This window comes from Aristolochia californica, unplaced genomic scaffold, assembly GCF_029961685.1.
Source record: "Aristolochia californica isolate CCGP_79_NKW_82.1479 unplaced genomic scaffold, dmAriCali1.0.hap1 SCAF_16, whole genome shotgun sequence".
In the NCBI taxonomy this organism is placed as follows: domain Eukaryota; kingdom Viridiplantae; phylum Streptophyta; class Magnoliopsida; order Piperales; family Aristolochiaceae; genus Aristolochia; species Aristolochia californica.
This window is the reverse complement of record NW_027181837.1, coordinates 5,105,966-5,132,420: the sequence shown is the minus strand read 5'-3', so window position 1 is coordinate 5,132,420 and position 26,455 is coordinate 5,105,966. Positions and strand designations below refer to the sequence as shown.

At 37.8% G+C, this 26,455-nt stretch overlaps 2 protein-coding genes across 4 annotated transcripts; both read right to left on the bottom strand.

The window, feature by feature from the left end:
- Positions 1 to 6,444: 6,444 nt before the first annotated feature.
- On the bottom strand, positions 6,445 to 9,042 carry LOC137953350 (U-box domain-containing protein 30-like). The gene has a single exon (XM_068800714.1). It carries the CDS (start codon positions 8,511 to 8,513, stop codon positions 7,191 to 7,193), a length of 1,323 nt encoding a protein of 440 aa, XP_068656815.1. The 5' UTR covers positions 8,514 to 9,042; the 3' UTR covers positions 6,445 to 7,190.
- Positions 9,043 to 16,794: 7,752 nt separating this feature from the next.
- On the bottom strand, positions 16,795 to 20,020 carry LOC137953232 (uncharacterized). 3 transcript variants are annotated; one of them, XM_068800520.1, is made up of 3 exons: positions 19,676 to 20,020; positions 18,386 to 19,204; positions 16,795 to 18,310 (listed from the first exon to the last, which is right to left on the bottom strand). In XM_068800520.1, exons 2-3 carry the CDS (start codon positions 18,864 to 18,866, stop codon positions 17,151 to 17,153), a joined length of 1,641 nt encoding a protein of 546 aa, XP_068656621.1. In that variant the 5' UTR covers positions 18,867 to 19,204; positions 19,676 to 20,020; the 3' UTR covers positions 16,795 to 17,150. The 3 variants fall into 3 exon arrangements, with proteins under 3 accessions (XP_068656621.1, XP_068656620.1, XP_068656619.1); XM_068800519.1 differs by having other exon boundaries at positions 16,795 to 18,813; positions 18,890 to 19,204; XM_068800518.1 differs by having other exon boundaries at positions 16,795 to 19,204.
- Positions 20,021 to 26,455: the final 6,435 nt, after the last annotated feature.

Here is a 26,455-nt window from a genome sequence, read left to right as displayed (position 1 = left end):
AAGTGCAATTAAATGGATAAAAAGTTACAAATTAGTTCATAGATTTAGTAAGTTGCTTACTGACAACAAATTAAGTGAAAATTTGGGAACAAATAACACTAACTGAGGTGACATAAACGAAGATGGGACAAATGTACCCATTCCCTGAATTGATGATACTGACCCATTAGCTAGGGTGACAAGCTTAATGACAGTGAACTCCTTTAAATAAAAAAACAAGGCATACTTGACATATGAGTGGTAGCTCTCGAGTCAAGAACCTAGGTAGATGTAGGACACACATGTAAGCTTGATGTACATAAACTAGCCAGGGTGGCAATGAGAAGTGAATATTAATCTACAGATGCTGAGATGGAGGGTACAACTGCCAATTGTGCCATACTCTGGGCAAGGTGTTGCATTTTATCAGGTGCTCCTGGTGCAATGGCTACTATGGATCCAGTAAATGTCTCAATATTGTCAGGAACAAAGGAATTTTCCCATGCAAGTTTGCCAAATTTAGTCCAACACTTATAAGAGAAATAGTTGGAGTGGCCACAATGAATACATTTTCTTTCAAGTCTATTGCCACCTTGGTCTTTGCCTTTGCCTTTGCCTCTATTGTTTCCACATGACCTCTAACTGATTTTGAGTTTTCCAAATTGCGAAGAGCAGATGCATCAACATTCTTAAACTCTTTACGCCCCTTGGGTGTAGTGGCAGTCTCTACGCACATGATTTTGTTAAATAGAGTAGATAAGGATGGAATGTCATCTAAGGCCAACAATTGTGCTCTAATTGCATCAAACTCTGGTCCTAGGCTATCCAGAAATTTAGCTACATGTAGTTGTCTCTGTTGTTTCCTCAGTTCCCTCTTCTTGTAGTGAAGGGGTGAAAAATATTTCTCGTGCAGAACTCTTATCAACTCATTGTAGTAATCCGTAACTGATCTCTCACCCGCTTGAGGCTAAATAATTTCACATACAATTCATAAAACGGGACAAATAACTCTCTTGAGCATATAGGGCTTCTAGAGACATCCATATCTCCTTTGCAATTTCACGGATCATAATTTGATTCCTTAACTCGAAAATTATGCTATTGATTAGCCAGGTCATAAACCCACCATGTTATGCTTCCTAATAATCATTAAGGGAATTGGTAGATCTTCCCTAATGAATTTAGAATTCATTTTGACTAGATGAGGTAATTTCATCCATTTAACTTCTCAAAAGTAATCAAAATCAAATCTTTCCCCTCTAAGCTTCTAAATTCCCTTGAGGGGGTGATTATTTCACTAGATTCAGCCGTAGACACCAGAAATTACCAAAGAAAGCAACAACACAAAGCAACTTCCTACATAGACTTTGTGGGCCCCACTTTTTAAAAATTAGATTTTGTGCAATTGCACACATATGCACCCAATAATTCATAATGTCCACAAAAAACAACAAATTCCACTTTAGTATTTCCAAGTAAACAACAAACCACAATGACGTCACCCTATTCAGGGATGTCGTAGGAAATTAAGCCTAGTATTGGGCTACGCACTAGGCAAATGAAAAAATCACAAGCTAGATGACCCACTTAGGGCACAAACCAAACATTAAACTGTTCTAGAGGCACTAGAAGCCATCAACCCTAGGGTTATGGTAGAGGAATAACACAAAAATCAAATTTTTGTTAACTAGGCAAAGACAAACCTTGAAATCCCCATGAGTTTGTTGGCTTCAATGGAAAAGGAGAAGGGACTTCACACGCTTGTAACCAAGATCTACTGCTATGATAACATGAAAAATGATAAATTGAAGTAGATTGAGAGGAGGAAAGGAAGAAGAAAGAAAAGCTTCAGAAAAGAGAGCAATTGTAGAGCTCTCGTTAGAGATCGACCACCATAACCTTTTATTAATTTAAGTGAAATAGGGTATAACTTGTTACAAGCATATAACACCTCACACACATCTCCAAATTACATAAAAATTGAACCTATGGACACAACTATACATACTGAGTAAGATAGTGTCCTCACTAGAAACTACATGCCATGTAAAATGATGAAAGTACCCCCTCATACTATTTTTTAATAGGAGAAGATATAGATGAGGGCTACAAATACTAACTTGGGCCACAAAAAACAAAAACAGTGCCACCCTTAAAGAAAGACATGATTGGCTTTGTTCTAATGCCATGTTGCAACTTTGTACATTTATCCCAACAGGATTAGTGGAAATCAGGACTTCACTTTGCAACTATTTAGGGCAAGATCTTTCCTCACCCAAATTAATGTGGGATAATACTACTGCAACAACTTGTTTCATTTTTAGACAACTAACCTGAGATGTGGAGTACAAGTGCTGCTAAAAAAACAGTGTAGGTTATTCATTCACTAAAAAAAGCTTCATCCCCGCACTCATTCTGGAATCCCCCTCTCCCTATCTCCTTTGTTGCCCCAATTCTCTTGCTACTTGGTTTGATTATACAGGAAAAAGGTACAAAGCAACCATCTTCTCTCACATAAACTACAAAATAGATGTGAAGTTCTATGTGAAGTTGGTCAATTGTTCAATTAATGTCTCTCAAAAAAATAATGCAAATGCGCAGTGCATTTGCGTTGTGTTCTTTGTTTTTAAGACTTCACCTTGTTCTGTGTTTTTTTTTTTCAATTTCTGAAATGCCCCTTGTATTTCGAGTATTGGTGTTAAGTTTTGGAAAAAAAACAATTAGAGTTATGTCTTTGCTATGATGGAGTTTGTTTTCATTATAGTTCTGAGATGCAAATAAGATATTATGTAACCTATTTATTCTTTTTGTGCTTCTATTGTTTCTTTCTTGGCTTTTATCTAAGGCCCTGTTAGTGCCCTAGTTGCAAATGTATATCCCAAGAAAAGTTAAAAATGCTTTTCTTAGGATACACATTTCCAAGTAACCTTTAGATAAAATCGTATTAGTGCTTTTTTGGGAAAATAAATAAAAATTAATAATTAGTCTCATACATTACCATACCTATCTAATAAATTTTCTGTAAAATAAAATGTCAAATACAATTTTTTTTTAATTTAAAATAAATTAGTCATGTTAAATCAACTAGCGTACTCTACATATTGTTCCACATTTGACTTGCTATATTGTTAAAAAAATGGTTAATTAATTCAGTTTGTTCATTTCTCCTTTTCTCCCTGATATTGAAACTATCAATTGGTTAATTAGTTCCTCCATATCATCTTCATCTTCTTCTTGATCTTATCCAAATTCTACATGATCCCCGATAACTTCTATTGCTTCCTCTCCTTCAAGATTTTAATCATCAGTATCTAATTTTCATATAAAGTTGTAAATAATACAACATGTAGTGACACTTTTCACTCAAGTCTTGTTCGGGTATGGAAGTGCTCCATCCAAAATTGTGAACTATTACTTCCATATATCAAAAGTTCTCTCAATTGTGCTTTCTTAATGATGAATGTTGATTGTTGAATAACTGATCCAATGTGAGCCAAGTTGATCATGAAGAAGGAAAATTAATGTAAAAGAGTTCATGCCCATCAATTTATGTAATGGCTCTTTAGGATTTTAAATTTTTAATAAGGCATTTCATAAATTACTACGCCTTAACTCTTTTCTTATCCCCAAAATCATTTACATCATTGTCGTCATCATCTATCATGTATTTTTCCAGTATTGCTTCCACACCATCTTGGCCATCTCAAAGAAACAGATTTCAGCCTGCATCTTCTTGTCTTGAGAGAGAAGAGCATGTTGGAACTCACAACGAAGGACAATCCAGTTGCTCTAGTCTTGAGAGAGAAGATCTTGTTACCGACCAATCAACCCAATGGCCCCCAAGATCACTCAAAGCCAGAGACGAAGACATTGATCAGTAACATGATCCACATTGTGATGTTGTATTCCAGATTCTCGGTGAACGATAATTTGGTTGCTAAGGTTGCATCAAATATCAGCATGGAACAACACACCTAAGTGTTAGCCACAAAACAAGAAAGAAGAAGATGCAGTTAAGAAGAGAGGAGTATTACATACTATATCGGCTGATTCCCATCTGAACACTATTAAGAATAGTCCCACATGGATTAGTGAGTACAATTATCTTGAGTTTATTAGTTGAAAAAGAGGTTTCTTTAGTTGGCTAGTCATTCTAGGACGAGCTTTAGATCCAACTTCACATGGTATTAAAGCAGGTACTTATATGTGGGTCTCCACCTAAATTATCCACATATAGAGCCAAAAAAAAAAGGGCCTATACGAGTGTTAAAGAATAGTCTCACAATTGAGTACCTGCTCTTATACCATATGTAGATGTGTCTAAGTTATATCCTAAAATGACTAACCATTTTACGAAGCCTCTTTCCTAACTATTAAACTCAAGATCTTTGTACTCATTAATCCATGTGGGAATATTCTTTAATACTCTCCTTCACGTGTAAACCCTATTTTGTAGCTCTACATGTGGATAATTTGGGTGGAGACCCACGTATAAGTACCTGCTCTAATACCATGTGAAGTGGGTTCCTCGGAGGTCACCCTCATCACCATTCACCAGCATGGACCAGATTTCCACCTCCCACAGGTCGGAAAGATCTGCATTAGTCGACACCTGATCCTGCCCATAGCCGTAGCTCCCCAGGCACCGATCTTGAGGGTTCGATCCGTACCTTCTCCCCAGGCTTCAAGAAGCAGATTTCTCCTTCCAGCCCAATCCACCAATGCAATAGAACCAAGAGTAGCAACCATGTTAACCATTCCAGTGATCACCACCGACAGAAGGGCTGGATCGTTCTTGAACCCAACTGTTTGGAACTGCAAGGAGAGTAGAACATAATGGCATTGCTCCCAGTAAATTGACCTGCGTGAGCACACCAAAGACGAGCTGAGGCCTGCTGTTGGTCTTCATGAGGTTCTTGAATGGGTGCTTGATCCTGTTGGCCATCTCGCAAGCCTCTCAGTTCTCCTCGAACTCCAAATAGACATCATCCACGTCATGGAAGGCCTTCAGAATGGCCTTACCCTGACCTAAATATACCTAATTTCCAGTAACCTGTTAATGGTTTCAGTTAAAGTTCATGATTTGTTTGGCTTAAGAAATGAAATGCTTCCCCTTGTTCAACGAACGAAAGGTATCTCCTCGTTCATGTGGAAAACTCTTCTGCATCTTGGTTGCACTGACAGCTATAATGGCTCCAGAAGCAAAGGTTATATCTACTAATTTAAGTTCCGAAGCTCAAAAGCTTTGTCTGGCTCTTTTATCCTCCTTTCTCATTTACAATTGCGTTTCCCTTTTCGAAGAACGGAGTATGTTTCTGGCAACCCATTTTAAAAGCTTCATTTTAAAAGCCCCGATTCTTGAAACTCTGTTGAAGCAGTACAGCGTGTTATGGTCCAGAAATCTGAATCCGGTCAAGATCTGAGAGGAGAAAAAGGCGAGAACTTAAAATAATTAGTATTGGCTATATTGTCTGTCCATGGCAGTTAGGCTCCATGAACGAAAACCCGAGAGCTGGGAGATGCGCGATTTATAATTTTTTTATTAGTTTTTGAAAAAGCGATTCCACCACCAAGGATTTCCGACCAAAGGGTTTTTATTAGTATAAGACGTAACCAGAATTATTGATCTGTACAGGTTTCATGAACGAATGATTTTAATCCTATTTCATGTTTGTACAGAATTATTGATTTGTACAGGTTTCCACGTGCTCCCCCCGGTCGGTCCTATCTGTTTATTCATCTATTAAATATCTTCCTCAGTATGATTCAAAACCAGTCAGCCCCAGGCACTGACCAAATCAGTTACAAGAAAAAGCAGCAAAAAGGGCCTATCAAAGCGCAGTCATGATACATGAGGACAAGCATCTTTCAAAATCAGAGAAGCATTTTGTCGAAAGGGTTGACGGCCGCAGCTTCGACTTCTATCAGCTGTACACGGGCAGCTGCAGTTTTCTCATGGGTGGCTAGAAAGATGCTCCATCTTGGGAATCCTTTTTCCTTCCAGAGGCAAAGAAGGATAGGTCCAGAAGCTTGTCCAGACACCCTCACTGTTTTGAAGAAAGTCAAGAAATAGAAGAACTCAGAATTGAAATGCTCACAACTCTGTGTAGGGCATCCAAGCTGTGGAGTAAGGACATTTCCTCGAGTTTTTACTGTTTCTACTCAAAACCAAAATTATAGGGAACAGAATAGTTGAGATCAGGGTTGGCATATGGGCAAATACAAAAAAAGCTCTGAAGTCGATGGATCCATGGCAGGAAAACAGATAAACTGTTCATCACTTAAACTACAGATCAGACAACAAGCAACTACAGAAATTTTGGTAGAGGGTATCAAGAAAAGAACCGAATTGGAAATTATCTTTGAGCTTGCCACAGTGAAGAGAAATAAATTTGTTGCTCATCCTTCAAATGTGACAGACATGATTCAGAAGACAACTATAGGAAAAATTGGGATTTTATTATTGATATGAAATGTGTCGAGAAACAGAACTAAAACTTTAACAATAGGTCCAACTTACCCATGTTATTCATAGAACTTCCTGCTCCTTTCATGAAACCTCACATTCATTACACCTTCCAACTGTATTACATGTGGTGATTTACAAACTATATATCAGATGGGTAACATAAAGTCGTCAATAAGGCCTTCGTTCTCCTTTTTTGTTCTTTTGTCTTATAATGAACAAAAATAGCCCAATGTGAGCTTTGCTGGCTTATTGGGGAAAATTTTGGCACAGACCCACCAGCAATTGGGCAAGGCAGGTGGATTGAAATCCACTTACAGAATTTTGCTTTGTCGTATCAGAGGAGCCTAGCAATCTACATTCTTGTTCATCTTCTTGGATTGATATCAATTGAACAGAGTTGCAGGTTTTGGTGTACAAATGGGAGAGTAGGGCAAAGTACCTCATAAACAAAGGTCCCTCTTGTGACATCTTTCCCAATGGTAATATCTCTACAAGTGTAGAGATCCCATTTGCTCCTTTCACTTCTCAGATGACCGTGGAATCAAACCAGACATCCATCATATCTTTCATTGGATTGTTCTGGTGAGCTTGCATTTTGAAACATAAATGAAGCCAGCCATTTACAAAAATCCCTCTTGTAACCTCTTTCCCAACGGTAATTTCTCAACAAGTGTAGAGATCCCATTTGCTACTTTCACTTCTCAGATGACCGTGAAATGAAACCAGACGTCCATCATATCTTTCATTGGATTGTTCTAGTGAGCTTGCATTTTGAAATGAAAATAGTGGCTGTATAGTTGAGGCTACATAGCTTCAACAACTCTGCCGACCTCTGTTTAAGGACTGGATTGCAGCCACTCTGTATTACAAGTAGAAGTTTTGCAGCTAATCCTGCCTCCACAGCCACTGAAGCACATTCTTCTGGGGCCATCTTACATATAGCCCACAATACAGACAAAGCATACTGTGTACAACTCTCTGAAACCCTCATCAACAGCTTCACCACATTGGGGATTGTCCGAGGGCAATCTTTTAATGCCTGTCTTCCTTCTGGCAAAGTGGAGAGGACATCTAATATAAACAAAGCCCATTCCAAACGATCAGGATTCAAGTTGGGTAAGAGCTCCACAAGCTGAGGAATAGTTCCTATACTAACAATCAAGTTTCTGACCTGCTTATAGGAACAAATTGTTTTAAGTAAACAAAGGCCGGCTGAGGTACCATTTGGGTACCTTTTATCTTTGACCAATCTCAACAAACCAACCAACAGACTTAAACTTGAAACAATTTCTGAATTGAAATCCTTCTCATCCATCAACAATTCAATCAGTTTTGTGCAGTTTATCTTGGTCTCAATCGTTCCTTCATTTAACATATCCACCATCAAAGAAATTTTGGCTGGTTGCATCAAATTCGTCTTGGAATCAGAATCAAGGGGCAAATTCACCAAAATCGAAATGACTTCAGATCCCACGGCGTGGGAAGTGAATGGACCTAGCAGGGAAGAGATCAACGAAATCCCACCTTCATCAACAACGGTCTTCTTTGCTGAAGCATGGGCAACCACGACCTTCTGGAGCTCCTTGAGGGCTTGAACTCTTGCCTGACCTTTTACCTTCTTAAGACTCTCCAGAAGCTCCGAAACCCTTCCTTGGACATCCTCTGACCTTTTCTTCATTTGCAAGTATTTCTGGGAGAACCAGCTGTAGATAAGGTGGTAAAGGGTTTTATTGGGAGTGATAGAATCATCCCACAACTCTTGCATCGTCGTGGGGCATGTCAAATGCCCCATGGAGAACCATTTGAGAATGTTCGATCTCTCATAGGTCTGGCCGGTACAGAGAGTAACAGGGTCTTGCATGGGCTCCAGCGAGATTGGGCAGATGAACACAGACGGCACATCGCACAAATCAAGCTCTTCTATGATTTTCTTCAGGTCTAATTTTTCAACGCCATTTCCCAAAACCCTGTTTTTGGTAACAACCTCCAGATCTAAAATATGCCCACCGCCCTCAAACCAAAGCTCTCCATCTTTCCTCCACGAAGGAAGCTGAAACAAAGGCATTTCTAAGAACCCCAGAAACCCAAATTGGTAAAGAAAGGTTAAAAAAACCCAAAGACCCGTTTAAGGTACATGACATCTGGAGACGATCCGTAGGAAAACCGCATTAGAAGGAGAAGAACGCTTTAATGGGGACCTATCTTTTCTCACTCGGTCTTTTTGCTTTATCTCATCTCTTTCTCCAGTCAAAGGAATAATCGCCACCATCATCATAAACGTATAATCCCTTGCCCTAAAATCAAAGAACTCGACCACTCAAAGCTTAAAAAAGGTGAAATCATCAAACCCAGACGAGAAAAATAGTAAAAAGCCTAAAAAGCCTAAATCGACAGTCCCCACGACTCAAAAGACCCACAACAGAATCAAGCAAACAAAAGCCTCAAATGAGAGTTGAACCAGATAAACGAGACTTACAAGCCTCAGAAACAGAGACATCAAAGATTACCAGGAGCCCCAATAAAGAGCAGTGACATCTCTGCAACTGCCTTCTCTCTCTCTCTTCTCAGCCCTCCCCACTGGGTCTCCTAATTTGTTTTCGGTCACAGAGTTGAAACTTCAGAGGGAAAAAAAAACACCTTTTGATTAAAGCACCATGAGACCGGCTCTCACGGGCTGTATCCCGGTCAGTCGCCCCTCGGCCTCCGCACCACACGTGCAGGACGTTACTTCTCACGGGATTGTTTTCAAATATGAAGCCGAATTAAGCGAAAGCCGGGCGTGGACCCGGTGGCGTCCTAGCGCGCCTTTTCTAATGTCCCACCTCAGCATTTGACAGGCTACAGCTCCTCCCTTTGACTACCTACCTCGGGCTTATCCGGTCTTCAGTCTTCCCCTTGACTGCTTTTGCCACCCCCTTCCGACTCGCACGCTCGCACCGCAACGTTTCAGTGACCTACACGTGGCGATGGTAACCGCGCTCTGTTTATTTCCAATTTTTAATTTTGATAAAAATATTAAACTTAAAGTCGAAAAGAGCGGAGTGAATTTAACTAATATTCTTCATCACTCTTTAATTACTTATTTACCCCTTTTCAAATGGGCCCACCTTGCTAGTGTGGGCCGCGCGAGCTATGAGGCGAATCTAAATTTCGGGCATCGGAAAATGGCGCGTAAGCGCATGTGAAGATTGGTTTGGACGAGTGCGTGACGCACAACAGAATATATTTAGAATGATACCCCCTGAAATGTTAAAATTAAATTAAAAAAAGTGACCTTGAAGGGTCAATCACACGTGTGGAGGCAGAAAGTGCCCCACACAAAAAACTCTAGGCCTATGAGCAGGGAGATACGCGCGTGCGAGTAGTAACAGTGGGTCCACAGGGAGGAAAAAGAAAAAAAATTATTGTGCACGAGGGGATTCGCGATCTCACACGGATGGCGATAAGCGTGGTCTTCCAGACAAGGGCATTTCTTGATGTCGCCAAACTAGTTATGGGAGCTTTGACTATGACAGGTCCTGTTTCCAAAATCAATAAAAGAAAGGATTCGAATATATTTTTTTTAAAGTTCAGTACTAAAAGGTTTAATAATTATAATATTTTTTGCTAGTCGAAGCGTGTGTCATTTTGAACCACTCCTCTTTCTTCGGCAGCTACAGAGTCGTAGAAGACTGATCTTTGCTGATCTTTTTCATTTAGTTTGATTTGATAGAAGTGGAAGGAAGGTTGGAGATGTCGTAGAAATCTTTGAAAGCTGACTGAATCTGCTTCTGGATTCATTCAGAACGATTCCGGTACCATCTTAGTAAAGATAGAAGTTGTCTCATCTCCGTCTCCGTCTCCGTCTCCGTCTCTGTGATAAGCGATCCTTGCTTTCGCCCTGGTTCATTGTCAAAGAAGCATTTGGAGTAACATGATGTGAAAGGTGGTTACCTGAGAGTGTGGGCTTGCTTACCTGCCCAGAAATGAAGTCAAGGCTGTAGAGGTCATGAGGGTGAATCTCATTTTCTTCACTGCCGAAGACTTATTAAAGTGCAAACCAAAAGGGACCCTCGTGAACTCAATCGCCCACAAAAGAGAATTATTCTCCAGTACTGACGCGCCTTTGCGTGGAAACCACTTAAATCTGCAAATTCCTCCTCATGCCTACTTCTCTAAACTGGAAGATATCATGGGACCCAATTCAACCTTCCTGAACCCGCCACATATCATGCTTCCCAAGTTCCAAAACCCAGATAAAGTGAACCTCCAGAGGCATCAATGTCACAGAGAACAAAATGATTCTAGTTTCAGTGTGAGCTTTATTGTTTAGGCAATAACACAAACAGGTTCAAGGCTTGAGAGATTCATGTTAGTTGCTATTGATTTGAGCATAGAATCAGAACCTGGACCACCTGTCCCGCTTTCCTTGATCACATCTGCACAAGAGACTTGAGGCAGCCGGGCTTCGAGCTGGTTTCTGTCACTATCGGCACTAGGATCAGGGGATGGAGGTCGCTCCTGCAGGGGGGTGCTTGCTGTTAGAATTATGATTTTAAATATATTATTTATGAAATAAAATTACTATGATTTATAAGAGTGGGGCCCACTTCTAGATGTTTTGTCATTGGATATTCACTACAGGGAATAATGGCCAGCACATCCCCCCTGTAAAAGTAGATTAATTGGGTGCATTGACTTAGCGGACACATCCCCTGGGAATAAGGAGATTTATCTTTCTTGAGGGGATGTATTTCTCTTTAGAGGATGTATCTCTATCCTTATGAATAGTCATTAGTGCCACACCCTTTGGAAATCTATAAATTCTTCTATGGTCTTATAAATTAGGCTAAGGCTATTTGCACACCCAGTCTGGCTAAACTGGAGCAAGATTATCGCTTGTAAGTGAATTATCAAAGGTTATCTTGTGCCATTCAAGTTCTATTTATATTCTTCAAGATGAAATGTATGCTCTCTTTATTCTTCTTATTTCAATTCTATGATATATGTATGACTCTCATGATAAGAAGAATTATGAAAGATTTAATATCTATTTCTATAATGTTTATTTTATTATTATTAGACATCAAGTCTAACAAATCTCTTCTTCCTAAAATTCTTCTTCTTTGGATATTAAGGAAAATGAATTGTATTTGTGGCATTTATGACAAGGGCATATAAACAAGGATAAAATTATAAGACTTGTGACACAAGGATTATTAAAAATCTTTCACATAATAATTTTCCTATTTGTGAGTGTTGTATATATGGGAAAATGACAAAGATACCCTTTCCATCCAAAGGCTTAAGAAGTTCTCATGTTTTAGATATTATTCATTTTGATATATGTGGACCTATGAATGTGAATACTCGTAATGGTTATTCGTATTTTATCACATTTATAGATGATTTCTCAAGATATGGAAGAGTATATTTACTGCATAGGCTTGTTTCAAACCGTAAATAGACTTGTCTAACTTACACACCTTTGCTTCAGTTCCAGGTCTAACACCTGTAACATGAGCGCCATGAATAAGACCAAGATGAAACCATTCTTTCCTTTCTTTGTTTGAAGTATGAAGCTTTTTAACTTTTTCTTTTCTCTTTTTTTTAAAGAGTTTCTTCGGATGTTTGTTATGAAGAACTTTAGGGGGAATATGACTCTCTTTCCCCTGAAGTAGCTGGTTTCAGATTTGGAAGAGTGCAACTTCTATTCTCTCTACCCTTATAAGACAAATGAGTTCTAGGAGAAAGAAGATCTCTAATGATTGGTACCTATGGTGTGCTGATGAGCAAATGGGGTGCTATTTCAATATTGACCAAATTTAATTAGAAACCGAGATATATGCCTTATTTGAGAATTGAGGGAAGGGGGCTTAGATTCAAGTCCAACCACGTGAACCTGAACCAGGGGTGCAAGGATTTGGTGGACTTGTGCAACTCATCAACATTTGAGCAAAAACCAAAGACATACATTTTATGAATGTTTTCTAGGGATGCCATTTCAACCAGCAAGATGGGGTCCTACTCTAGTTGGAAACCCTTAGACCATTGATAAAATTTAGGGCCCCCACCTAGGGGTGGCACCAAGCTAAACCAGCTCGCAAACCGTTTGAGTTTGGCTTAGTTTAATTTTTACTTGAGTTTGGCTCAAGTTTAAACTTGAAATAAGGCTTTTTAAGTATAACAAGCCAAATTTGAGATTTTCTTAACTTGACTTGTTAGCTCGTGAGCCGGTGAACCAACTAGTTAGCATAGATTTTTTTACGAAAATACCCTTTACTCTAATTGATGTCATCAATTCTCTCTTTAGTTAGTTGATAGTTGCTCTTATTTACCTCAAACTTCAAAGATAATAGATCATTTAGCCCTTTTGGGTTCCTCAACATTTAATGTTGTTGTTTTCCAATGAAATAAACACTATGATGGGGGTGTTTGCTCTTTCTTTTAGGTCTATTAAGTTAGTTATTATATATTAGTATGTTCCATTGCAAAGTCTTGGACTCCTTTGTCATACCTTGCAGTTCCAAAGTACCAATGTCATCACAATATTTTTTTTATTTTTTTTTGTAATTTTTTTTATTTTTTAAGTTTTAAATGTAGGTTGGAGCTCGAATCCAACTCTAGCTCAAAATCAAACTCAGTAAATTTTTGAGCACGAGGTCGATTCCAATTTAAGGCTTGAGGCTGAGATCGAATTTGAACTATTTAAATCAAGCCAAGTTCAAACATATGCAAGTTCGAGTTTAGCTCGACTCAATGCTACCCCGACCCCCACCTCACCCTTGTGGTGATGGCTCACTGGTCTTCAACATTTAGAATTTAGAGCTAGAGAGAGAGAAAAGGAGAATAGAGGAAGAATCTTCACTATACATGAAAAACATTCATTAGAATACAAGTCATGAAAACCATATTTGTCAATTAAATATGATCTTAAGGCCAAGCACTGTTTAGCAAACAAATACCTAAGTATTAAATCAACATTTTAAAGATAAATAGTAAAATACTTAACTCAATAGAGAATGCTATTGATTTTGACTTCTTTTGGAGCTTGGAATAGCGAAAGTCTTCTCAAATTGTGTGTAAAGGCTTAGCAAACATGGAAAATACATTGCCCAAGACAAAAAATTATTTGGAGTATGTTTGACTTAAATAGAAATTTCTTCAATGTTCAAAAAATTATTTGTTAGAGCTAGAAAGTGATATTTTTGTCTTTTAGAAAAAATTGGTCAAATAGGTCCAAATTTTTCTCAAAAATATATGTTAAATATTATTCGTTCTGATGAACATAACAATAAGTCACTTATAAAATTTGGATATCAAACAAGTTAGAATCGAAGTTCAGAAGTCAGCCTACGTGTTATGCACATAATAACATTATTAAGAGTCTAATTAATTTTTTTTATTTAATTTATTTTATTTTATTTCATTTAAAGAATTAATAGGCCATATGGGCATTTTTGTAATATTTTATCTATAGGGATATTTTTATAATATTTTATCTTAAACCCTGTAAGGGTGAACCCTGTTTAAGGGGTAAGAGTAATGAGAAAAGACAAACATTGATTTAGCGTAAATAGGGTTTTGAGTTCTCCTCAACGAGCTCAGGGGTGTGCGTTCTCCTTAAAGAATCTAAGGTTTTCAAGCTTCCCTTTGACTTGATTTTCGTCTTTCTCTTCTTCCTCCCAACGAATCCATGTGTCAGATCCGGGACCATAACACTACGTGAAAGTCGATTCCAATGTTAGGGGTCAACTCCTCTCTTCATCTCTACATATATAGGAGTTGAGTCCTATGCTAAGAGGTCGACTCCTCATGACGCATTTGACTCCTTTGTTACTTTAAGAACATTTAACTTGTAGTTAACTCCTTTCGCTACACCACTATGATAAGGTGTCGTCAATTCCTATGATAAGGGGTTAACTCTTTTGATGGTTTCAATTCCTTTCTTACCTTCAAAACTTTTTTATTTTCCTTAGTTGACTCATTTTTTTCTTTCTACCATGACAATGGATCGATCCCTTTGCTCATTTGTCACATGGTTGACTCCATTTTGTCTTTTGCTTCATGGCTTCATCTCTTCTAATGAGGTACTCAACTACTATGCATGAGATCTGACTCCTTTGACCCTCAACACTTTAATTCTTATAAGTTTCTAATTGAAGTGGACTTCTTTTTATATGATTAACTATTCTTACCTGTTTTACTCTTCTTACCTCTTCTAGGTTGGTTGCTTATTCTTTTTTCTTGTTCAGTCAAATTGTATTGCTAGGTAGTTTGAATGGTGTACTTCTTAGCATGAATTGTTTATTCGCTTTTGATGTATGGGCTGTTTAGAAAGTCTTTTGCCACTCGAACAGATATACTACCAAAAGTTTCTAAGGGAGTTTTGAGTTGCACAACATACTTAAATGCACGTTATTAATAACTTGAGTGTTTATTATCATTAAAATTATCTCAATAAGGATCTTGAGATCAAATTTAGATATTGTTAAATACATGACTACAATCTACAGCTAAAATTTTCCAACAAAACATATAGTCAAAAAAATTATTATGAAGAAAATTGATACTTCTAATGACGAAAGTTTTTTCATCAAAAGTCTAATTTCTTTTAGTACGATTGAGATCATTCCTTTATTATTAGTTTCCATTATCTATCTATATATACTATCTATACCTATACAAAATCTCCAAATGTTATGCTTATATATAACACTATGTGACATTAAACAATCAAGAGTCCTTTAGGTACCAAGCAATGGTAAAGTCTAGCCCAATTTAAATTGAGATCTTGCACGATGAATTCGGATGCAATATGACTAAAACAATGTTTATGTCGGTCTGCAACTGGTTTTCAAGTTTCATTGATTGGTACTATTAAATTCTAGGATTTGGCATCAACAAGTAACCACGACCTTTGCTTGTATTTGTATCAATTTTAGGGAAAAATATGTCATAAGGGAATAAAAAATAAACTTTCATTCCTCCAATATGAAATGATAACAAATTATACCTATACAATACAAACATCAGAAATTTGACCAAAAAAATAAATTATTTTAAAATAAAAAAATTAATAGACAAATTGAATGATTGATTGAAGAGAAAATGAATATTTCTTTCTATTCTTTTGTAAAAACAATTCATCTTCTGCGTCTCAAAATTCTTAAAAGGGTAACTAGAGCATAATCATTTTCCTTCCCTCCCTCCCTTAGTATCCCAATTCACAAGCAATCATCCCAAACTCCTAAAACAATTAATTGACAAATCTTCTCCCATGAGACATTAAATATTGGGGTATTTGAATACAAAAAGTGTAAGCTCAAAATCTGCTAAGATTGCTTGAGTTATTATATTTATCGATGCTTCACACATGCAGTTCTTCCTTTAATTAATGAACTAGTAGTAGGTACATAACTTAATTGTATTTTTATTTTTATTAAATTTATGTGAGTAATAACTAACAATGTTGTGTAATAGTTAAAAAATTACTATGTTGAGATTATTCAATAGAATCTCTAAGGGTCTGATTGGAACCCATGGAAACGAACAAAAATAAAATAAAATTTGACCATTATTATTCCCAAATATAGTTAGTAAAAATGAGAATTTGATTATTATCTTATTTAACTAACTATTTTTAGAAATAATAATGATCAAATTCTTATTTTCTTTTCTTCTCTTTTGTAAGGGTTCCAAACAGACCCCAAGACAAAGTTTGGAACATAGAAAGCAGAGAGAGAAAAAAAAGGAAGAGAAAAGAAAGAAAAAGAGAAAGAAAATAAATGAAAATGAGAAAAAAAAAATGGAAGAGAAATATAAGTTTTTTTGTTTGGATACTTGCAAAAAAAAGGAAAATAAATAAAATTAGTATTTTAAACTTTTAATGGTTAAAAATTTCTCTCAAGTTTCTATTTCTTTTATTTTTTCTCCAAATTCTATCTTTTTGTGAGAGAAAATTTATCTACTTGACTCTCTCTTAATTAACAAAGTTTATCTCTCAAAACAATAAAATTTGGGGCGAAAAGAAAAGAGACAGAACTTAGAGAAAATTTTAATCATCAAAATTTTACAATATTATATATATATTTTTTATTTTCTGAGTGTATCCAAACAAGAGAAAAGAAACTTATTTTCTTTCTTTTTTTTTTCTTTCTCTTCCTTAAATAGGAAAATATGGGAAAAACAAACCAAAAAGCAAAAATGGGGAAATACATGTAAATTCAGTGATCTCCAAGTTCACTTAATCCATCGATTCAAGAAAATCTCCAACAATCACGGGTCCTTGGAACCTTTGGCTAATAGCTGTTCAGTTCTGCTTCGAAAGATAAAAGGGAGCCAAGGAAAAATGACGAGCCCAAAGATGATATAATGACATCTTCGTCCTTTTCTGTTTTCATTTGCCCTGTTCCTCCTGGGCTCTGACATTGCAAATTGTCTCTGACAAATCATTACACATATTACAAGTGAACCTCAGGAAACCCGCATAAAGGCTATGGCTCCTTCAATAAACACGATAGCTGTTTCAAATAATCACCCAAAAAGGTTAGGCTAGTGACATACCATAGAGATATTTTGATATGTGCTCTTTGGTTCCTGAAGTTTTGCTCTTCGAGAATGCAAGACAATCAAGTAGTATAGTTGCAGCAACAAATAAAGGAGGAATTTAACAACCTTGATCTCAGATAGAGATGATCCGGAACAAGCATCCCAAAAAATTTCAAATCTGGTTACACAGTACTGTGTCATAGAATTGCAGGACCTTTGGATGTGCCTTGATCTTCTGTGGATCAAAACCAGACAAGAACAGGCCTTCCAAGCTCTTCACTCGAGAAAGTACAACATAAACCATACCATAACCAAATGCTTTCGACAGGTCTGTGCAAAAGCGAGAAAGAGTCATTCCTTGACATTTGTGAATGCTAAGAGCCCATGCTAATATGAGTGGGATCTGTCTCCTCGTAGCAAGCACGGTTTCTCCTTCCATCACATCCCATGACTCTGGCCCCACCACTTTCTCGACTCCAGATTCAAAATAGACTCTAGGCAACAGACCTGCTGAACACATGTCCAGAATTCCACTTCCACCATCTTCAGCCTTTTTGGGTTTGACAAACCCTGTGACCATTCCAATGGTACCATTCACGAGCCCTTGGTTAGTGTCCATGTTTTTTATCAACATTACTTTTGCACCAAGACAAAGCTCCAACTCATCAGGAGCAATTCCCTGTTTAAGCTGGCTTCTCCAAGGTTCCTTCCCACTATCCAATGCCCGGTAAGTGATAATTTCACCACCTAAGTTTCTTAGCCTCTGGTTGTTAACTCTCCTGACATCTTCATTCCTTGGATAGAGGCGAGTGATGGACTCGACCCTCTCCTCTGTTAAATTTAGCCCAGCATTACTGCTATTCAACAAATGCAGATGGTTAGGATCCTTTTGGCCTCTTCTAATACCTTGAAGCAACTCAATCAGTTGGGAGTCAGACTGCCGGAATATGCGGGTAAGTTCAACTTGCAGGTCAAAACTTGCATTCCAGCAATCAGCCTCAAAAGCAAATTCCTTTTGTAGATTGATCACTTTAATGGGGGGAAGCTGGAAGAAGTCCCCACTGACAACAAGTTGTATTCCACCCCATGCTTTTGGCGGTATATTACCCCTTATCCTTCGTGCAATGTACTCAAGGCTGTCAAAAAGCTCACCATCTATCATGCTCACTTCATCAATGACTAATGCCTTGACATCCCTCCATCTCTTGCGAGTTTGCTTGTTCTTTACGGCTTTAAGGTACAAAAACTCATGGTTTCCAGTTCCTAACCCCACACCGGCAAAGGAATGTAGTGTCTGTCCATTAAGAGCACATGCTGCAACCCCAGTTGAGGCTGTGACAAAGACATGGTCAGGATGGTGCATCTCCTGAAGAACTCTTATTGCATGCTTTAGCAAAAAGGTTTTACCAGTGCCAGCTGAACCGGTAATGAACACAGAACGTCCTTGGGCCAAAGCCTGGAGGACCTCCAACTGCTGCTTGGATAGAGTTATTGCACCATTGGATGAAGACGATGATGACAATGATGATTTCTTCCCACACTGTTCACAGTCACCGTTAAAGGTGTGATGGTCAATATCCAAAAAAGTGGCTTCCTGTTGTAGTGGGAGGTGGCACTGGTCTTGCTGGATTCCTTCCAAAGATCTACCCTTAAGAGATAGCTCTTTCTTAGCCAGGGCTAGCCGCCTATTATGTTCCATCTGCTGTCTCTGTTTGGGTGTTATAGGAGTCTGTGGCCTCATATGATTGTCAAGATGGGCAGCACTGTACTCTGTAGTCGTGTGTACCTGGCGTGCTTGAATAAAATCATGATCCCTCCACATGTTGAAACTATATCTGGTTACTCTGAACTGGTTAGAGAAGTGACCTAAGAAAGAGATGCACTTCATGACTAACAGAAAAACTCCCTTACCAGATTCCCAAATCGAAAATCTACATGCTTTTTTATGTTGAAAAGAATAATCAGCACAAGAGATGAAATCTTTAATTGATCACCAACTCCAAAAGTCTTATTCGGACTTCAGACATCAACTGTTTTCTGTTCCCTCTGCTTCTGCTTTCACCTTAAAAGGACACAGAACAGGAACCGATTCAGTGAAGGCACTTCTAGAGAGGATGCCAACAATCATGTGACTTAAAGATCCGACGAGAACATCAGCACTCAACATTCATCAATACATAACTGATGCGTCTGTGAGCAAGTCCGAGCTTTGAATTCATCTTAAACCTTTCCACCATAGCCAACAAAAAATAAAAAAATTAGCAACGACCAACCAACAATCCTTAGAAAGGAAAAAAATAACATCAAATATCCGTTCAAGTGACAGTTACTTTGTATTTTCTTCACAATTAAATACACATCTCATATATCAAATGCCCTGCAGCCCCTGATTATACAATTATACGAACACATTCTTCGCAGTTCTCATGACCTACAATGACTACTACTATATATCATTCATTCTCTTTTGAATTAACATAAACATATGAAACCTTTCACAATAACGTATACCCAGCTGTGTGAACTATTCCAATTTATCATAAGCCCCTTTTCCCGCCGCATCACAAAACACGATGTGCTAGACGGGCTCTTCTTCACATTTAAGGGAAAGAAGAGGTGAAAAATAAATCAAGAAAAAACAACAACCCCAGAAAGCATGAACCAAACAAAGTACCCCACAGGAAGGTGACCGTGTACCTCAACTTCGGGGGAGGGGGAGTGTGGAAAGAGAAGTCCTGAAATCACCATGCGAATGAGAGAAAAAAATAAGGCCTCTTCCTCTAATCGTCCCTATTTCTGTTCGCAGCCTAATCTGCAACCCAGCTGTTTGATGCCCATTTTGATGTGAAAGAGCCTTGATGTTTTCTAGCAGTCGAAGATAGAGTTCAGCTTCTGGACAGAAACAAAATGCATTGCTTCTGGCGCTACGGGTCGCCTAGTTGCTGGATTGCTGCCTGGTAGGGAGGTTCTGGCCAGTGGCGAAGAATTGGCCCCGACTTTTCCTTTTTCCTAAATTTCTTTTTTTCTTTCTTTGGAAGCAACACTGACATTATAAACAGAAGAGAACGTGTGAACGAAGGTATTGAAGAAGAAAAAGAGAACGTGTGAACGAAGGTATTGAAGAAGAAAAGGGGCCGTTAAAGCAGGGCAGTCCGTACAGTTTCCGTCAAACGTTCTGATCGGCGTTGTCTATGGTCCGATCGAGCTGAAACTTTGTAGATAAGTTCACAATTGAGGCCTCTACAATATGACCGGTGGAGATCGGATTTAGAGCAGTATTTCTGGTGTTTATGGCCGTGAACAGTAATATATCTTCTTAGGTAAAATCTTCTATCACATTGTTTTGGTTGCCAAAAAAATATTTTTTTTGAGATTATTATTGATTGTATACTTTAGTGTTATCTAGAGAGAACATTTGTGTACACATCAGTGTTGATAGTGGAAGTTTTAACTGGACTAGGTCCCGTGGTTCTTTCCCTTTGTTTTGAAGGATTTTTCACATAAAAAATCTTGGCTCTTTGTGTGTGTGTGATTTTTCTCTATTAAATTATTTCTCAACAAATCCACACAAAGTGGGAAAATATTATTATTCACACCATACCTGCTTTTGCTTTGTATACTTCAAGTTTTTGCATAGGTAGTAGTTTTGTCATCATATCTGACCCATTCTCATCAGTATGGATTTTTTCAATTTGTAACAATTTCATATCCAATGCATTACGAATCCAGTGATAACTCACATCAATATGCTTGGATCTCGAATGAAAGGTTGAGTTCTTACTGAGATGGATGACACTCTGACTATCACAATAGAGAGTATATTTCTCTTGTTTCTAACCCAGTTCTTCTAAGAACTTCTTCTTCCATATCAATTCTTTGTTTCCTTAAGTTATGACAATATACTCAGTAAAGCAACACATTTCTATAGTTTGGATTGTCAGGACACTGTTCCCCCTGAATAAGTAATCAAGAACCCTGAAGTGGACTTTTTGGAATCAATATCACCAGCCATATCTGCATCTGTAAACCCTTCAAGTATAGGTTTAAAATTTCCAAAGCACAAGCATACCTCGGAAGTACCTATGAGGTATCTCAAAATCCACTGAACTGTATTCCAATGCTCTTTTCCTGGATTTGAGAGGAAGTGACTAACTACTCTAATTGCATGAGCTATATCTGGCCTCGTGCATACATTAGGCTACCCATTGCTGAGGCATATGGGACTCTTGCCATTTCTTCCTTCTCTCTATTTGTAGAAGGACTTTGCTTCGTGGTCAACTTAAAATGAGTAGTAAGAGGAGAGCTAATTGTCTTAGCTTTATTTATATTGAATCTGCTAAGTACTTTTTCAATATATCGCTCCTGTGACACATGCAACTTCTTCTCTTTTCTATCTCGATAAATTCAGATACCAAGAATTTGCCTTGCTAGCCCCAAGTCCTTCATAGCGAAAGACTGTTTTAACTGCTTCTTCAAATTTTCAATTCTTGAAGAATTCCTGCCAACAATCAATATGTCATCAACATGAAGCAGTAATATTATGAAGTCATCATCACAAAATTTTTGCACAAATACACAATGGTCAGAGGTGGTTTTCTTGTAGCTTTGCTCTTCCATAACTGACTCAAATTTCTTATACCATTTTTCTGGGCGCCTGCTTTAGACCATATAAGTTTTTCTTTAAACGACACATAATCTTCTTTTCCTTTCACCTTGAAACCCTCTGGTTGCTCCATATAAAATCTCTTCCTCTAAACCACCATATAGAAAAACGGTTTTCACATCCATCTGTTCAATTTCTAAGTCTAGGCTAGTTGCTAAACCAAGAACCATACGGATGGAGGACATCTTCACAACTGGAGAGAAAATCTCATCAAAGTTGATACATTGTCGTTGACTAAATCCCTTAACAACCAATCTAGTTTTGTATCGTGGTCGGGAAGTGGATTCATCTTGCTTCAATCTATAAACCCACTTGTTCTTTAAAGCTCTTTTGCTTTTGGGGAACTCTACTAGTTCAAAAGTGTGATTGTCATGCAATGACTGCATCTCATCTTGCATGACATCGACCCATTCTGCCTTATGTTCATCTTCCATGGCTTCTGCATAACACTTGGGTTCTCCCCCGTCAGTCATTAACACATACTTGTCTATAGAATACCGAGTGGAAGGATGTTGGTCTCTGATAGACCTCCTGAGTGGAATATTTGGAAGCATCTATGACTCTGGCAACTGAACAAGGGTCTCATTCTATAAGGGAGCATTTGCATCACTTGGACTATGCTGGTCATCTTGAGTAGCATGTTCAACCTGCGTTGGCAAATCGGTCAATGACACCAGTTCCAAATCAATTGAACCATCATTGCACCGTATCACTACTTTATCTGTCTTCTCAATATCTTGTATGGTTTGATCTTTAATAAACACAACAACATGGCTTCTCACTAGTTTCTTTTCAACTAGATCATATAATCTGTACCCAAACTCATTTAGGCCATAACCTAGAAAGACACACTGTTGGGTCTTCACATCGAGTTTAGACCTCTCATCCTTTGGAATATGCATAAATGTTTTACAACCAAAGACACGTAAATGATCATATGTAACATTCTTACCAGTCCAAACCCTGTCTGAAACATCAAACTGAAGTGGAACACATGGTGTCATATTAAGAACATGTACAACTATATTCAAAGCTTCACCCCAAAAAGATCTAGACAATTGTGCCTGTGAAAGCAAACATCTCACTCTTAATCAATGTTCTATTCATCCTTTCAGCTAAGTAATTCAACTAAGGAGTCTTCAGAGGTGTCTTTTAATGCCGAATACCTTGCTGTCTGCAATAATCATCAAATGGGCCTGAATACTCTCCCTCATTATCAGTTCGGATGCACTTCAGCTTCTTTCCAGTCTGCCTCTCAACTAAGGCCTGAAACTGTTTAAACATTTCTAATATTTGATCCTTTATTTTCAAGGTATAAACCCAAGACTTCCTTGAATGATCATCTATGAAGGTCACAAAATACAAAGAACCGCCAAGTGTTCTTGTTTTCATGTACAACTATATTCAAAGCTTCACCCCAAAAAGATCCAGACAATTGTGCCTGTGAAAGCAAACATCTCACTCTTAATCAGTGTTCTATTCATCCTTTCAGTTAAGTAATTCAACTAAGGAGTCTTCGGAGGTGTCTTTTGATGCCGAATACCTTGCTGTCTGCAATAATCATCAAATGGGCCTGAATACTCTCCCTCATTATCAGTTCGGATGCACTTCAGCTTCTTTCCAGTCTGCCTCTCAACTAAGGCCTGAAACTGTTTAAACATTTCCAATATTTGATCCTTTATTTTCAAGGTATAAACCCAAGACTTCCTTGAATGATCATCTATGAAGGTCACAAAATACAAAGAACCGCCAAGTGTTCTTGTTTTCATAGGACCATAAACATCTGAATGAATTAGATCAAGTATACCTGACTTTCTTGAAGGAGGAGAACTTTTGAAGGAGACTTTATTTTGCTTCCCTGCCAAACAGTGAGTACACTTTTTCAAAGGCCTTCATTCCAGACAGAAAATTCTTTTTAGCCAATATTGCCAAGCCTTTCTCACTCGTGTGGGCAAGTCTTTTATACCACAATTGTACTGTGAGCTCATTTTCCATAACATTAATAATGTTACTAGAGAGTCTTGTCTATAACATGTACAAATTTGAAACCTTCTTACCTTGAGCTATAACCATAGCACCCCTTGAAAGCTTTCATTGTCCATTATAAAAGGTGTTGCAATATCCTTCATCATCAAGTTTACTTGTAGAAATCAATTTCAAACGAATATCAGGAATATGCTTCACATCTCTAAGAACAAGCATCATGCTGTTATTAGTTTCCACACACACATCTCCAATGCCAGTAATTTTAGCCAAGCTACTATTGCCCATCTTTACTGTGCCAAAATCACCGGGTACATAGTTTGTGAAGAAGTACTTTCTGGATGTAGCATGAATTTGAGGCACCACCATCAAATGACACAACTAGTTTCATGAGAAACAATGTTTACAACATCATTTTCATCACAAACAATGAAGAAGTCTCCAGTAGTAGTGGTGGCAACTTGATCATCCTTCTTCTCATTCCCTTTCTCCTTGTATCCTCTCTTCAATTTTCTACAATATTTCTTGATATGCCCTTTCATGCTACAATGATAGCACTCAACATTAACAAACTTGTTTGACTTGCTTTTGCCTTTATCTCTGTTCTTTGGACCTCTGCTTTTACTCCTCCCCCTCTTCTCTGTATACAAGATCTCTAATTGCGAAGAAGAACCCTGTGATTTTCTTCTCATCTCTTCATCCAAAACACTGCTTTTAGCTAGATCCATATTGATTACACCATATGGGGCTGAGTTAGATTATGACATTCTGAATGTCTCCCAAGAGTCTGACAATGCACCAAGCAAACACAAACCCTGTACCTCATCGTCGAATTTGATACCCATTCCAGCCAACTGATTAATTATTCCTTTGAATGTGTTTAAGCGATCTGTCAACGAAGTTCCATCTTGGTATCTCAAATAGATCAATTGTTTGATCAAATACATTTTATTGTTTCCAGTCTTGTGAGTATATAATTGTTCAAGTTTATTCCAGAGTGTACGTGCATGTGTCTCCCCACTAATATGGTTCAAAACATTATCATCTACCCATTGTCTAATGTACCCACAAGCTTGTCTATGTTGCAAGGTCCATTCTTCATCAGATTTATTTTTTGGCTTCTCAATAGCAAACACCGGTAGATGAAATTACTTTACAAATAAAGGTCTTCCATTTTTTCCTTCCAAGTATGATAATTAGAACCATTCAAAGTAACCATTCTACTCAAATTAGCTTTCATTATTCAACACAAAGTATTGAGTGACTATAACCCCGCTCTGATGCCACTTTGTTGGGAGAAATGATACTCTCCCACTTTGTGTGAATCTGTTGAGAAGTAATTTAATAGAGAAAAACCACACACACAAAGAACCAAGATTTTTTATGTGGAAAACCCTTCAAAACAAAAGGAAAAAACCACAAGACCTAGTCCAATTACAACTTCCACTATCAACACAGATGTTCTCTCTAGACAACACTAGAGGCATACAATCAACAATAATCTCAAGAAAAACACTTTCTTGGCAACCAAATCAATGTGATAGAAGAGATTTAACCTAAGAAAACGTATTACTATTTATGGCTATAAACACCTAAAATACTGGTCTAAATCCGATCTCCACCGTTCATATTATAGAGCCCTCAGTCGTGAACATATCTGCAAAGTTTCAGCTCGATCGAACCACAAACGATGCCGATTAGAGCGTTTAACAAAAACTATATGGACTGCCCTACTTTAACAACCATTTTTCTTATTTTGTACCTTCTCTCACACATTCTCTTCTATTTATAATGTCAGCATCACTTAGGTTTTAGTAAACCTAAAATCGGTTGGGCCTAAGCCCTCTCTCCATGTGGGCTTAATGGACCCACATGGATCATCCTCCATATAGGAGGGAACCCACACAACAAATTGGTATCAAAGCAAAAGCAGGTATGGTGAGTCCCTCCACATAGACAGGAAGGGGGAGATTTGTTGTGTGGATTCCCTCCTATATGGAGGATGGCCCATGTAGGTCCATTAAGCCCACATGGAGAGAGGGCTTAGGCCCAACTGATTTTAGGTTTACTAAAACCTAAGTGATGCTGACATTAACGTGTGAGAGAAGGTAGAGAAGAAGAAAAGAAAAAAATGGGTTGCTAAAGCAGGACAATCCGTATAGTTTCTGTCAAACGCTCTGAGGGGCATATTTTGTAGTCCGATCAAGCTGAAACTTGTCAGATACGTTCACAACTGACGGTTCTACAATCTAAACGGTGGAGATCGGATTTAGACCAGTATTTCTGGTGTTAATGGCCGTGAACAGTAACACGTCTTCTTAGGTTAAATCTCTTCTATCACATTGTTTTGGTTGCCAAAAAAATATTTTTCTTGAGATTATTGTTAATTGTATGTCTCTAGTGTTATCTAGAGAGAACAATTGTGTATACATTAGTGTTGATAGTGGAAGTTTTAACTGGACTAGGTCCCGTGGTTTTTTTCCCTTTGTTTTGAAGGGTTTTCCACGTAAAAAAATCTTGGCTCTTTGTGTGTGTGGTTTTTCTCTATTAAATTAATTCTCAACAGATTCACACAAAGTGGGAAAGTATCATTTCTCCCAACAGGTGCCGACCCCGTGTCACCTATTTTTTGTTCAGCTTTTAAATCGAAAATGGAATTTAATTTGATGAAATGGAAACAATAATTAGAACAGTATGTAGAATAGCTTATTCTATTTCGTTCATATACCTTTATTTAAAAGCAAACTAGGTTTACTCCATTATTAATGAAGTCAAATAAAAAATGGTACCTCAAACTAAACAAATGACAATCAACATAATTCGTTCAATCA

Bases quoted from the DNA above. Each gene is read 5' to 3' on its own strand.
- LOC137953232 (XM_068800518.1), bottom strand. From the start codon at position 18,866: ATGAAGTGCATCTCTTTCTTAGGTCACTTCTCTAACCAGTTCAGAGTA.
- LOC137953350 (XM_068800714.1), bottom strand. From the start codon at position 8,513: ATGCCTTTGTTTCAGCTTCCTTCGTGGAGGAAAGATGGAGAGCTTTGG.